This window comes from Nesoenas mayeri, assembly GCF_963082525.1.
Source record: "Nesoenas mayeri genome assembly, chromosome: 5".
In the NCBI taxonomy this organism is placed as follows: domain Eukaryota; kingdom Metazoa; phylum Chordata; class Aves; order Columbiformes; family Columbidae; genus Nesoenas; species Nesoenas mayeri.
Genome location: NC_137548.1, coordinates 9598095 through 9612990, shown reverse-complemented (window position 1 = coordinate 9612990; position 14896 = coordinate 9598095). Strand labels below are relative to the sequence as shown.

Below are 14896 nucleotides of genomic sequence, written 5' to 3'. Positions count from 1 at the left end.
TTGTAACATAAAAAGAAAAGCTACAGACCTACCGATAAAATTATCTGCTGCAGTTTAACCTTTAACACTCCAAGTAGCATCTCCTTCAGTTGCTATCTTTATCATCATTTTCAAAGCAGTTGACACAGTTTTCGGTGAACACACACACACAGTCACATCCAAAGAAAACCCTTTTATGTGCGTTTTCTCAAACTTAGAGAAAGTCTCGCATGCTCCTTGTATGTGGTTTCCCATTAGCATGAATGGAAAAATAACAGACTATTTGAAGATAGGTTATTAAAGGACAGATCACCCGGAGAGAGAGAAAGCCAATCTACCGTCCTGCAGGGAAGAGACACTTACCTCGTTTGTGAAGCCACCCTTCCTTCACTATTGCTACTTCATTCATAATGGCGGGAATGTCTCTTGAAAAAGCAGTTTATAGCAAAAGATCACTCTGTTGAAATTCCGGAACTCCCGCAGAAGGCTCCACAAAAGGAACGGGTTTTTTTTTTTCCGTTTTTCTCCTTCTCAGCTGTTTCTAAAAGGATCAAAAGAAGAGTGCACCATCATTTTGAAGCATGTCACACATGTACAGTAAGGAATACAACAGGGAGTAGCTTTCATTGCTGGGTTGTTGGTTTGGGGTTTTTTTACATTATTATTACAAATCCTAAATGAGGGCTTTGCTTTTCACAAGGAATTTTATATCTTGGCGGGTGGAGGTGCCAAAACACATGCTTGCTAAAGTCCTGCTTCTTCACTGAGCAGTTTGATTGTGGAAGACTCACGTCACCAGACACTGTCTGGATTAGAAGTGAATGCAAGACCTTGCCCAGAAGACCACCATCTCTTCAACATCACCTCACTCTTCACCACAATAAAAATGCAGAGATTCACAAAGTCAGGGTTTAAATTCTTCCTGGTAAGAAGATTTCCAAAACGTGTTCTGGAAGGTTTCTTTACAGGTCGATGTATAGCCATCTATCAACACAATGCATCTTAAAAATATACCTCTAACAGTAAAAATTCCTAATTCTATCCTTCAAATTTTCATAGCTTAAGCATCATCCTGTTAATCCCACTTGGATATTGACTCACCCAAAAAGTGTATCCCCTACCGTGGGTATTTATAATTCCTGCCTCTCCTAGAGGCATACAAAGAATCTCAGATAAGCTCACATTCCTTTCTATTATAGTAAATCAGTCCTTATAGCACCCTGATCAATTTTATTGCACTTCCCTGAACACACCGCAGTTTGCTGCCGTCTTTCTTGCAATGAATTACACCTAAGCACAAATAAGGATTTTCACCTCTCAGCTTTATGACATGCAGTCCCTACCTAAATAGCTCAAAATTGCCGTATCTTATTGAAAATGTGTCTAGCTCATGGCTGACTACCACAGAAATGTTATTCGCATTTCTCTCCCTCAATGAAAGTAATCTCTTCCCTAATGCATCAGCTTTTATTATTTTTCTAAATTGAATCTGATTGTTTTTCTGCTTGTGGTACAAATGTTCTCTGTTTGTTTTTCTTTAATGACTTCTGTGCTTTCCAAAGCGTCCATGCCGCCATGCAATTTAGTATTACTTGGGTGATCAAAACATGGAATTGGTGACGAATTCCCAGCAATAAACAGGAATTTTAATAAAACAGAACCCGGTAGCATTTGTAACTCACCACCAAAGATGTGGCTTTTACTGGACCCTATTTCCAACCACAGAGATGTCACATTCCTTCCTAACAAATATACGCCATCTCTGCATGCATTTGGCACATGTGCATCAGTTACCTCTGAACACGCAGGTGATAGCCATCCATCAGAAACTAGATTAAAAAGCAACTAATTCCCCATAACTCACTCAAACACAATCCTGGCTGGAAGAACAGGTGGTCACAATTAATCCAACCTAGAATTGCAACCCCAGCAGGGACAGGGGACTCTGTACGGTACATCACCAGCACTCTGAAACAGGCCGCCTTCAAAGCAAGGAGGCCAAATCTGAACAAGTACCATCACTGCAAGCAGAAATGGATGGGGAGAAGAGAGGCCGCTCCCCCGATACTTTGCCTATGAACTTTCACTCTTTATCACTACTCCTCAGCTTTTCCAGTAACACTTTTCTAGTTTTTTTCCCCCAGAAACAAGCTGTTGTTGTTGTTGTTTCCACAAATTACAAATCTGCCATATCTCAGTGGTTATAATTATGAACTCCAAGAAATAGATAAGACATTTGCCTGAGGAAGGGAAAACACACGAAAAATGACACTGGAATAAGAGACATGTAAAAATTCCTTAATTTCATAAATAAATATGAGAACACCATATGCTGCAGAATAGAGACCAGTATCGCACAGCTGCCAGAATTATCCTGAAACAAACTCCTTTAGATCCAGACCAGTTAGGACAGAACCTGACGAACATGGCAGGTTTCCGTTCACCTTTCAAAACTGCATGCACAATAGTCATGCGAGCTAGACTAACTCATCTATATTGAGAGGAGATTAGACCTTATTTAGAGGCTGCGTTTAAGCATCGAGCAATTTGCAAAGTGTTGAACAAAACCCCTAAGTTACCACAGCTTACGTCTGGAAATGCAACACCCGGTGTGAAACTTAACGCTTCTAACACTGTGCCATAACAGACCGTGCAACCTACCTCTGCGGCCTGAATTCAACAATTTAGCTGCACTGAACGATCAATATCCTTTTCAATAACCACATGTAAAAAAGGAAGCTATGAGCTCAAGTAGTCTGTAGAAAGGACAATCCTGTTATTAAAAACAAAAAATAGTGCGAAGGCCCAAAATTCTGTGATCTGCAGCTAACTTACTGCAGGTTTTTCTGGGTTAACGCCAAGATTGCCACTTGGCAACCTCCTGCTTTTCATCGGCTGAACTGTCATCCCATAATCTGAATTTGAATGACAATACAGCCCAACAAAGCAGATCAACAAAGAAATCCAAAGTTCAGAGGAAGAACTTTTTCTACTCTGCAGCGTTCAAAAAGTTTGGATTTCCTTTTCCCTACAATTTCAACCAAAGAAACATTCCCCACCTGCTACTACAGCCCTGATATCAGGGATGTCTTTACCCACCTCTCTCCTTCAAGAAGACGTATTATAAAGGGGGTATTATAAAGGAGCCACGCACAGAAGACTGGGCAGTACGGGACAGCAAAGCAGGAAAACACTCAACATTCCCTGATACCAGCCTGCAGCATGGGCTCCACCTCAGTCCTTCAGTCAGCTATATCAGAAAGTTCATTTCATAAGGGGGATCTTAAGCTATTTTTAGTTCACGCTGCGAAGAGCTGGGGATCCCTTCTCACTGTCCAACAAAATGTTCACAGACACGGCTGCAACAGCAGCAAACCCGCTCTACCTGGTTTATTTTAAAACACACGCTCAAGCTGTGCCTAATATATCTTATTTAGTAAAAGACGCTATTGAAGACAGTGGCAGCAAGTAAGAGTAATTTCTCAGAATAGAAGAGCAAGCTAACTACAGGTCAATGTACTACTGAAGATGCGTAAACCAGAAAAAGTTCCTTTTCCATAAAATCCTTAGAGGGGGAAAAAAAAAAATACAGTCCTCATTTATGGCCATCTAGGAATGGTTCCCAGTGAACAGAGGGCATCTGAGGTAAGCATGACCTGGCTGCTCCAGCCTGTGTCTGCACATGACTGAGTACTGTCAAATGCTAAACAACCCCATCTTTCTCTTAGCCTTCTGTTTGCTTTTTTCTAATATGCATTTCTGTAATACCTTTTTCAATACCAAAGTATTTCTCATGTGGCTCAAGTGCAGTAAATCATGAATGGCATGACATCAGCATCGTATCACAGTGACGCTGGTTTTACGCGCATATTAATTCCTTAAAGGTTAACAACTTCTTCAAAATAATGAGATAATTCACTTCCCTAGTGCAGCAGTGAAACATACTTTAAGGAGTCAGTCAAACCAACCATCCAACAGAAGGTGGAGCAGAACCAACTTCTATATATTTTGGAGAGTCGCATTAGAGCTCCTTCTCTCCTTCTCTTACATTTATTATGCTCACCTTTTTTCGCAAAATCAAGAGCTGAATATGTCCTCCTTACCTTCTTTCAAAGATGAAATTTTACATTTGTTTCTACTCATATCCTAAAGCAGAGCAGGAGGAAAAGGAATTCTTCTGTAAGGCTGAAGCTGAAATGTAAGCTTACAGGATGCAGGAGCATCTATGGTAATCACCTCATCGTTATGAAGGAGACTAAACAAGAGACTGAAGGAAGATCAGACCCGCCAACCGCAGTCCTGCTGCTGCCTCACCTGGCACATTAGGCTGTGTCCACCAGTCGGCCCAGCTCAGAAAGCAGGTTACAGCAAAGCACGCTCCTGGACTAACACTGTGACCCTTGCACCGCCAGTTACCAATGCCCACTGCCCTGGTGTGGCACAGCCCCGATGCTCCCAGGACACCCTGAGCTGCAATTGTGCTGCGCATCCTTACACGTTCTCATAACGCACAACAGCGGGACCGAGCAAAAAAGGATCCAGCTACTCCTGGACACCTGATACTGTCAGAAGAGCAGATGAGATACAGAGGAACTGGAGGGGGGCAGGGGGTGTCTGTTTAGGCCCATTACATGAGATATCATGAGCAACCTAAGCTCTCTTTTCACAGCAGATCCCAGATCTGCTCAGAGCTGACAGCCAATTGCACCTGAACAGCACAGACACAACAAAGTTGGGCTCCAGCCAGCATTTCAAGTGGAGCGTACAGATAGGTGTCCCACCAGGCTCTGACCAGTGAAGTGCATCTCCTGCATTATGCAAATCCTGCCTTGGGTGTTTTGCGGGAGCAGCAGCGGTTCCAACCCGTTCAAGGCTCTCTAAGCCCACAGTAGCTTCGCACCGTGACCCAGTTACCAAATCGGGGCAGACAGCTTTCAAGAAAGCTTAGAAGGACCAGGTTGTTACAGCATCTTGGCTTAGTTTACAAAAATGCAGTGTGGGCCACGAGTTAGGTGTGGTCAATAGCATTTGCTACCGCATGTACTGCATAGAACGACACCGCATCTAAACTGCTATTTCATGGAAGCAAGCGTGGTTTATCACGCGGTTCAGAAACGTTTCCCTGATACTAAGAGCTATGGGTAAAATATGTAGTGGAGAATAAAAATTTCTAAAGCCACATCCACTTTTCTTTCAATCTGTTAGCCTAACCTAGGTTCACAAAACTGTCATTTGAAACGCTTGCGCTCTCGTGTCTTTGCTGATCAATGGACAGGAGGTTAATATTGTTCCAGTGAGGGGCCAGAGTTACGACATTCAGCTGCCCAAGCTGCAACCACAACTATAGTTTGATAGGACAAACTATGCTGCTTATTTCAAAACTCGGTGATGGCAGAAAAGAGACTTCTTCATACCCTCTCTGTCAGACACAGGCCAGACAAAATCCTCTTTATGTCCTCATACAAGAACAAGTCCTCTTATAGTCTCTCCTCATATAATTTAAGAACTGTGCTGCTCAGAACTTCTGTACCAACTTGGGATGCATTTAATCAAATTCCATTTTACAGTATTTATAACAGAAGTTTTGTTCTGTCCCCAAACAAATCAAGTCAGTCGTGAACCTATTTAATTCTTAATGTAGTCACTTACAGGACATTTTATAAGCCGGCAAGTGAATGCCAGAGCTGCAAGTTATTTGCGGACACTGGATTAATTCTTAAATTTGATTTACCACTGCTGCACACCAAAGACAGTTCTGTAAACATCACACACAATAAAAACCCTCCTATTTAAAAAAAATCAAAGGTAGTTCCACAGTGTCTTTAAATCTATTAACTCAGACAAATGTTGTGGCTGTCATCAGGAAATTAACAACTACATAAAAGTAATTACTAGTCATGCAGTATGTCAAATTTATTTACCTGTAAACAAATATTCTTCTGAATTAAGTGTTAGTAACTTCCCTTTATAACTGTATTTTGAAATGTACATCCCTCTGTGGTATAAATCAAACATACAAGAGCAAATCAGGGATTTGCTTTTTGTATGTTAGAGGTGGTAGGAAAACAAAGCAAAACAGTTAAATGCTTTTCCCAGGGAGGTGGGAGGAGCGGTGGGATACCAATAAGGTGCAAACTGCATTAGCATCAGTCGCATACTGTCAGTAAAATAAACTCCCACCCTGTTCATATACTCGATTACAATTAGGTGTTTTACAAAGAAACAGAAGCAAAAGTCCTAGAAGTCTCCAGGAAGCCGTGGGGGGTAGGGAGCATCTGCAGACAGCTCCCTACAGCTCTGCAAAACACGACTAGGAAAAAATAAGAAAAAAATCAAGTCCACAAACGCTGCACAGCCGCCTACACACGCCAAATGCCCACGGAGACAATCACACCCCCATCGGCAAACACTTCGTGGTCCGTAAAGCGGAGCTGGGCTGAACAACGCGGCTACAGAAGACAAGGGGAGAAAATGGGGGCGGGTGAAGTGGGAGAAGCAGCAGAGGCACTTGGCTACTTTATTTACCACAGTTTTAGAAACAACTCCCTCTCCCTCGCCCCCTCCCCGCCACCCCCGTTTCCCCGGGGGGATGCTCGGGCACCAACTGGGCCCCGCCGGCGCTGGACGAGCCGCGGCCCCCAGGACAGCGAGGCGGGGTCAGGCCCGAGAGCCGCCGGAGGAGCCCCCCGCCCCGCCGCCCTCTCATCCACCGCATCCCGGGGGAGCCAACTGCTTCCTGTCCGCCCCGGGCCCGCCGGCAGGACGCCGGCCGAGGCCGCCCGCAGCCCGGCCCCCCTCACCCCCCCCACCCTGCCCGGCTGCCCCGGGGCTCCGCAGCCCGGCTGTGCCCAGGGAAAGCGGCGGGGCAGCCCCCCGCCCGGCGCCGCGGCCTAGGCGGGTCAGCGGCCGCCGCCCGGGGAAGGCGGAGGGCGCCCGCCCCGCTCCTTCCCCTCCCGGCCCCGCACAATGCGGCGGGAACGGCGCGGCCGAGCGGAGCAGGCCCCGGCCCCGGCGCTTCCTTCCCCCAGCCCTTCCCAGCCGGGGGAGCGGGTCACTTACATGGCTGGAGGCCGGGGAGGAGGTGATGGGAGGGTGGCGGCGGCAGGAGAAGGGAGCCGGGGCTAGAGGCAGGGGAAGGGAAGAGGGGAGCGACCCAGCGAGCGAGCAGGGGGAAGGGGGAGGCTGGCGGGGCGGATTCTCCGGCGGGTGCCGAGCGAAGGCCTCACTGGGCTCCCGGCAGCCGGCGCCTCCTCACCATCCCCGGGCGGCGGGCGGTGGGGCGGCTCCTCCTCCCCCTCTCGCAGGCGCTCGGCCCATGGGGCTCACACGCCCGCTCCGGCTGCCGGCCTGCCTTCTCCGCCGCTCCGCCTCGCTCCTGCCGCCGCCCTGCCTCCGGCCGAGAGGGGGGGCCGTCCCTCGTCCCTCGCCTCGCTCAGCAGCCCCTCCGCCGGCGCCGCCGCCTCCCCCCGCGCCGCCGGGCCGAGCTCCCGCAGCCGGGGCCGAGCTCGTCCCACACGCGTCTCCGCGGCGCTCGCTCACATCCTCCGGGGAGCGGCCACCGGGTCCTACCGCCGCCGCGCCGCTTCCCGCCCGCCCCGCCGTGCCGAGGAGCCGCCCCGTTCCGCGTCGCTCCCCGGGGGAGGGTTCGCCGCCCGCCGCCGGGGCCTCGCCGCCCGGCCCCGCCTCGCCGCCCTCAGAGCTCCCGTCCCCGCGCCGGGGCAGCGCCCGCCGGCCCGGCCCTCCAGCCGCCCCCCTCCGCCCCGCGCCGGGCCGGCCCCAGGCCCCGAGGGCCGCGTTTCCGGGCCCCCGGCGCGGCCTGGCCTGGCCCCGGGCAGCCCGGCGGCGGGGGCGCCCTCGCGGCGCTGTTGCGGCCCTTGACCCAGGCGACTGGGACACGGTGCCCCGAGATGAAGTGGCCTCACCTCACTCAGCCCTGCGGGAAAGTCGCCACTGTCAGGATCCTGTTGCCCGGAGTGTGGATGATTTGCCCCAACAAACGGGGGCTCGACCCCGCCGCAGGGCAGAGCCAGCCCCTGGTGTTTCAACCTCTGGGAAGAGCCAAGCCCCTGTAAACCTCTTGAGGTGCCACCAGCGAGCTTCCCTGGAAGCGAGGGGTGCCAGTCCGCTCACCCTGTGAAGTACCGATTGATAAAATAATTCGGTGTCACGGTACCTTGGAGGATATTGCAATATCCCATCCCACAGCGGGCTGTGAGATGTGGGATGGGGCAGCAATTCCCTGGGCGCTCAGGGTGACAAAGGGGCCGAGGTGATGGGGCTGGATGCTGCTTTGTCTTGCTCTGGCAACAAGGAATGTCTCAGAACACTGCAAATCACTTGAACTGTTCCTTACAGCACGGCAATGTTTTATGACATCTTTAAACAGCCATTCTGCTTAGAAAGACGATGTTGTGGAAAAGCCTTTGGCAGATTTATTATTTCTGCATGCATCCAGTATCAAAATTTGCTCTCTTTGGTCATTAAGGGGGTTTGTTTATTTTCTAATTGACAGGGCCATAAATGTTAACTGGACTGTAAGAACTGATTGGATTTCTTCAGAAATGTGTTCACCAATTATTGCATTTCTGCAATCAGAAGCAAGCTGGAATTCTGAAAACAGGACATCTTCCCACAGTTTTGCACCATTACTAACATAAAGGTGCGTAAAATGCATTTACAGTAGTAAAGCTGGGGAATACAACTACCTTTACACTAGTAGCAAACCTATTTGATAAGAGGCTTTTCCGTCACATCATTTGAGTGATTGTACATGTTTAGTGAAATTCACTTTCTTCTGCCATTTTGATCACCTAGGTCTGTCTAATCATATCTGTCACAAGGGTTCCTGAGCATTGCTGGATTTGGGGTACACCAGTGTGCTAGAGGAACCATTGATGAGGCAGAGTGGGAAAGGCTTCACTCTTCTCATGCTGTAGGGAGAAGGAGCAAGATCCCCTTTCCCACCATGGAGCAGACCAGTTTCTCATGGCAGAGCTGCTGCTGCAGCGTGGTGTTTTCTGTGGCTCTCCTTTAGGTTTAATGGAGCACATTTCAGTACAATTTTTGAAATGTACCATTTGGGCAACTTAGTGGAATAAGCAGACCCTGTGGTACGGGTCCAGCTACCCAGTTGAGGGTCAGATCCTCACCTGCTGCAGTCAGTGGAAAGATTTCTGTTAATATCAGGGCAGAATAAAAGAGCTGTGAGAACTCTCTAAGCTGCAAAGGTAATGGAAATGAAAAAATCTGGGTTTGTGATCACGTTTCGGCCTACTGTGCATTACATACAGAATATTTGGTGTAGATTAAAACGTTGGTAGGCCTTAAAGATATATTTAAAATTAAATAAATCGTCAGTGTGCAAAGCTTGCAGGCAGCTCAGAAGACATGTATTAAACTTAGCAAAACAAAAAGAAGAAAATTTGTTTATGAACTACTTTTGAGCCTACAGCCTGCAGTAAACCTAGTAGGAATAAAGAGTGCATGTAAGTATAGCAGTTTATTGGCTGTAAGACACTTCTGTCTAGGTAGGGGGATCTCTGGTAATAGATCTGATTGCAGAAGAGCTTTCTTCCCTTCCTGCCAAAGCCTGTCCTGATGGATAAGCTCCCAGGCTGCGTGGTGAGTGAGGTCTTTAGGACTTCCCCCTGCAAATGAAGCAGCAGTTTAAAAAATAAGGTCATACAGTAAACAGTTTTCTGTCCTGAAGAGCAGAAAATAAAGCTCCGTTGTTTGCTAGAAGGGAAGCACAATTAAAAAGAAAAAAACAAAAAAATTCAACACGAACAGATTGTTTAGATTTGCTGACTGTTGATTTACCATGATGAAAGACAGGCCCAAACTAGAAAGTTTGGATCCCGATCCAGATCTGACATTCCCTAAATCTGAGGGGGAAGTGCGATTCGGAGTCTGGAGTAAGGGCTTACCTCTCAAACACAGCAAAATGCTGTGGATAAAAATACCCAGGTAAAGTAGGAAGTCCCTGGTGTACAAAAACAAGAGTGACTTTGTACCAACAAGGAACAAAAGCAGGCTTTTTTTTTTTTCCTTTTTCTCTGAGAACAATGGAATCACTCAGGAATTGTTACAAATGCAAACAATGTGGGTTTTATCACTCAGTTATCATCAATGGGATTATAGTCTATAAACTCTAATTTTCAGGGAAGTCCCTAGATTTCCCTGAGCGCTTCCTCAAATTTCACATCTGTTGACTCTAGTTTATTAAGTGCTTCAGGATAAGTTGCATCAACTATCCCTTGGTATTATAATATCAAAAAATACTGAACGGAGGGGTTAGTGGCAAAGGATGCTTGATTGCCAGACAATGTGTCAATACCACACTAGAGGAGCAGGCACTCCCGTTCTCATTCATTTTTAAAAAATATATAGGTAACATATAATTTGATGTAACTTTTTAAAGTTATTTTAAAAAACTAAAATTATGCAGCTTTAGATAAAAATTATTCTTGTCCAGTCAGACATAGGAAGAAAGACTAGCATTGTAAGATGAAGTGGAATTATTGAGGTAACCCCCAGTAGAACAAGTTCTGTTCCATAATTGCAAGTAATGAGAGCACTTTTATGGGCCAACAGTGAATTTCTTCCTCTCTTTTTAAAAGGTGGGCTGTACTCAAATAAAAAGACTATATGACATCCTGGAATTACAGAACTAGCATCTCAGTCTAGGTATTAACAGCTTTTAAACAAACAACTCAGGTTTGATATCAGACAAAAATCTATCTCAGTAAAAATACAAGTTTAAAAGTGCATTTCACAGTGCCAAATACAAGAAACATAGTTGTGCTTCTAAAATTGAACTAATCCAACATTTGAAGGTGTATTTCTCATTAGCAAAACAATGGCAGGTTATCTGGAAAAAAATAACAATCATACTGAAACGTTGTAATTTTGCTATTTAGAAATCCATCTTGTGAATAAATAGAAGTATGGATTTTTTTGTACTTCTCAAATGAATTTCCTACAAGACTAAGTGAAGCGCTGAAGCTTCTTTTCCCGATGGCTGGCTAAAAGCCCTGGGAAAGGTAGGACAGGAGACCGAGGTTTGGTTTCCAGCCCCTGTTCCTGGTCTCCAGGGTGCCCAAGCTGGACAGCCCTGGGTTGGCAGCATGGTTTCTCCAGCTGGAGGAAGAAGTCACACTTCACGGTCCTGCAAAGAGCTTTTCTGGCTGAGCCATGGATAGTGTTGACAAACTCCAAAGTGAGAGCCGTACAGTCGTCTTCACCAGGAATAATGAGAGCTGTGACACGGGGCAGCAAACACCCTGTGGGGAATTTGGTACATGAACAGGAACCGAATTGGTTTGTACAGAAAACACACTAGTTAGGTGTAGAACATACAAAAATAGCAAATATAACACTTCTGTCCCATATACCACTGCAGGTGTTACAGTAATAACTGCAAGTCCCAGTGTGGACCAGGCACCATTAGTGCTGTAGAGACATGTCAGAAGACACAGTCATTGATCTGAAGTGTCTGAAGTCCACTTCAAACCCCTGCTTTTACCCCCTTGCTTATAAAGTAACATGTCATGAGTTCTAACTTCTGGGAAGATACCTGAAAATGCTGAAATTCCAATGATCTGCGTGAGGAAACACCATGATTTTATGAGGAGCGGCTGAGGGATCTGGGGCTGTTCAGCCTGGAGAAAAGGAGGCTGAGGGGAGGCCTTATCACGGTCTGCAACTACCTGAAGGGAGGTTGTAGCATGGAGGGGTTGGTCTTTTCTCCTGAGTAGCAAGTGCTAGGACAAGAGGAAATGGCCTCAGGTTGTGCCAGGGAAGGTTTAGATTGGATATTAGGAAAAAATTCTTCACAGAGAGGGTTGTGAAGGACTGGAACAGGCTGCCCACGGAAGTGTCGGAGCCATCATCCCTGGAGGTGTTTAAAAGGTGCATAGGCAAGGTGCTTAGGACATGATTTAGTGCCAGAGTTAGGTTATGGTTGGGCTTGATGATCTTAAGGGTCTCTTCCAACCAAAATTATTCTGATTCTGTGATTCTATGATCTTACAGAATCATAGGATAGTTTGAGTGGGAAGGGACCTGTAAAGGTCATCTAGTCCACCCCTCCTGCAACGGGCGGGAACGTCCTCAACTACTGGGACAGAAATACTGAAGTTATATACACATATTAAAACAAAGGTAAAAACTTGCAGGTTCCTGTTGCATTCCCAGCTCTCACACCCAATCCTGATTATGCTGTTCACCTAAAATTACAGAGCTAAGTACAACGTTGGCATAGGAATTGGGGTGCAGTTTCAGTGGTTGGTTACCCCTGCAGATCCCCACATGGCAAGGTGGAAGGAGCAGAGGTTGTGCTGTTGGACATGGGCACAGCGATGGGTTCTCAGGGCGCTGGCCTTGGCTGCAGTGAGCTCCAGGTGGAAGCCAGCAAAGAGCAGGTCAGTCTTCCTCATGATGTCTGCACGTTCCTTGAGATCAAGAGCTGTAATCCATAGGTCAAAGTTTTAGGCATTATGGTGACAGGGACTTCCTAGATCCTTCAAAATGTATATACATATGGACTGACAGATTTTTTAATTATTTGTATATTGATGCTAGAAGAGCAGGGATTGCTTTTAATTTCTTTAGTCCATTTTTAATGGCATCTGCATGCACATGAAAATCTGCTACTCTTTGAATTACCTCCTCAAAATTGTGTAGTTGGGAAACTTTTAAGGGCAGAAGAGACCTCTTCAGCATCATTCTGGTCTGACCCTCAGGCTACTGCAGCCATAAAATTGCACTTAGTGATGTCTTCACCTGTATTCACACCTCATATGTAAAAGGGGTGACACTACCATGAATAAAAGCAGGAAAAGAGAGGAAAGATAAATTCCTATCATCAGTGCTCTTTTTACTTAAGCACCCTGCTGCATCTGCGTTTCTGCAGTCATGCAGACACCAACCAAAAAACAATGGCCTATGGAGCAACAAGAGAGAGAGGTTTCTGCTTTATTTATAATACAAGAAGCAGTCCTATGAACGGACAGCCCTGGTAATAATTTACAAATTATATACACATATATATAAATATATATTTTTAAAAATATATCAAGGGTTTTTTTGGCTGTTAGAGCATCTCTCTCCTGTAGTTCTTTGATGTCTCATCAGGTTTGCCCTCAGTGAAATCACTGAGGTCTCCTTTTCTGCCTCACTTCTTATTGTCACAAAACTTTCAAGTGCTTTTACTAGCCTTTGTCTACATCTGCACTGGTTTCGTTAGCTGTGCCTACAGACAGGCTTGTGGCTGTTGCACCCTGTGGCCAGAGTGAGCTGTGCCCACCTTGCTCTGAGGGGCAGGGCACCCCTCCAAGTCCAAACCTTCTTGCTCTCCCCAAGGCCTGAAGTTTCCTGTGGGCAACTAGCTGAGACATGCTGGGTATGCCTGAGCAGTCCTGGCCCTGGAGGAGAGGTTTTCTGGAGTAATTCAGCTTGTGTCAAGGACTTGCATGCAACGGGGTCCCATGGATGCCCACTGCATGTTCAATGGTGGCCAGAGCTCATGTGAACTGATCTGGAGGATCTCACTGCTTTAGGTTCACTGGAAGTTCATGCGCCCCCAGAGCAGACCATGATACGAACCAAAGCACAATAATGCAGCATGAGATTTGCTTCGAAAGCACATTCCTGATCCAGTCTAACATGCTAATGTAGACACAGGCATTGACAACACTGCTGCTACATGAGCTGATGGTGTCCTTAAGTTAAGAAGATATCAGGAAGAAGTTTAAGATGATATTAAGAGTAAGAATCAGGCACATGCATAAACACTGCAAAATTCAGGCTTAAAAGCTCTGCATGTGTGCTGATATAACAAGTACCCATTTGGCTGCCCTCCCCACCCCATCTCTTGCCATATTTAGCACATAAAATCAGTTTTCTTGGACCTCAAGTCATCAAATGTTGCCTGTCTGCTGAAGTTCCCATCCCAGCCTTGAACAGAATATCTCGTGCGTTAAGCTGGGTCCACCAGGAGCCTGTGCAAATCTGGATGCGACCATTCCTTCGGGGCTGGTGGGACAGGACCTGCCCCTCGGCACATGTGTCCAGTGCCAAGCGCAGTCCCTGCAGGAGCTTCTTGGTGCTTGCCTAACACACACACTAGATATTAAAATAATAAAGGCAACTGTGAAAGAAATCAACCTGTTGGCCTGCCTTGTGGTCTTCACTGCCCTCAGCCTTGCCATCTGCATTCAGCTGGAGAAGCGGCTTCTCCTTGGCCAGACACTCCTTGCCAGCCTGGAGGGAATTAGTCCGGCTGTATTTTCCTGCTGCATCCAGCCTGGCTCTTGCACAGTGTTCCCGCTGCAGCCCCTGAGCCTGCCAGGACAGGCTGGAAGTTGTAGAAAATGATGTCACCAAATGGCAGGGCTTTTTCTCCACTGATAACATCTCAGCAGATGTCCTCCAAATGTGCTCATGGTTTTTCCCATTATAGCATCTTTATTTTCCATTTACTTTTCACCATCCCATCTTTTAAGTCAGCAAAGAGGTTACTTTTCGCTAAAGACTTCTTACGTGAAAAAACTGAAAAGAGCTTTGCTGCAGTTGTTTTAAGCGTTTCTGATTTGTTCTTGGGCAGGAAAACTTTGCAATTCAGTAAAACACCATTACTCAGATACTTTAAAGCATATAGGTACCAGACTTCCACTGAAAAAGTTTGATTTTCCCTTGTTCATTCACCCTCTTCCAAAATAAAACAACTGATCAGCAAAGTTGCTACACTGCATACCTTACGCAGGCCTCCCTGTGATCCCATTACCTATAATCTGTTCCCTATAAATCCTGCTGGTTTTACTCCCACCTGCTGCATCTCATCCCCATTTAGAAAATCAGATCCACCCCAGGGTATCCTTCTGGACCTGTAGAGCTCTACTGAAATCAGTGGGGATCT

The 14896-nt window shown here is 46.5% G+C and overlaps 1 protein-coding gene across 1 annotated transcript in view; it reads right to left on the bottom strand.

Moving 5' to 3' along the window:
- Positions 1-7580, bottom strand: part of AKT1 (AKT serine/threonine kinase 1) — a 72810-nt gene extending 65230 nt beyond the window's left edge. The window contains exons 1-2 of the mRNA XM_080346027.1: positions 7039-7580; positions 343-520 (exon numbers count right to left, since the gene is read on the bottom strand). Coding sequence (XP_080202153.1) covers positions 343-388 — 46 coding nt within the window. The 5' untranslated portion in view covers positions 389-520; positions 7039-7580. The remainder of the gene's footprint in view (positions 1-342; positions 521-7038) is intronic.
- Positions 7581-14896: the final 7316 nt, after the last annotated feature.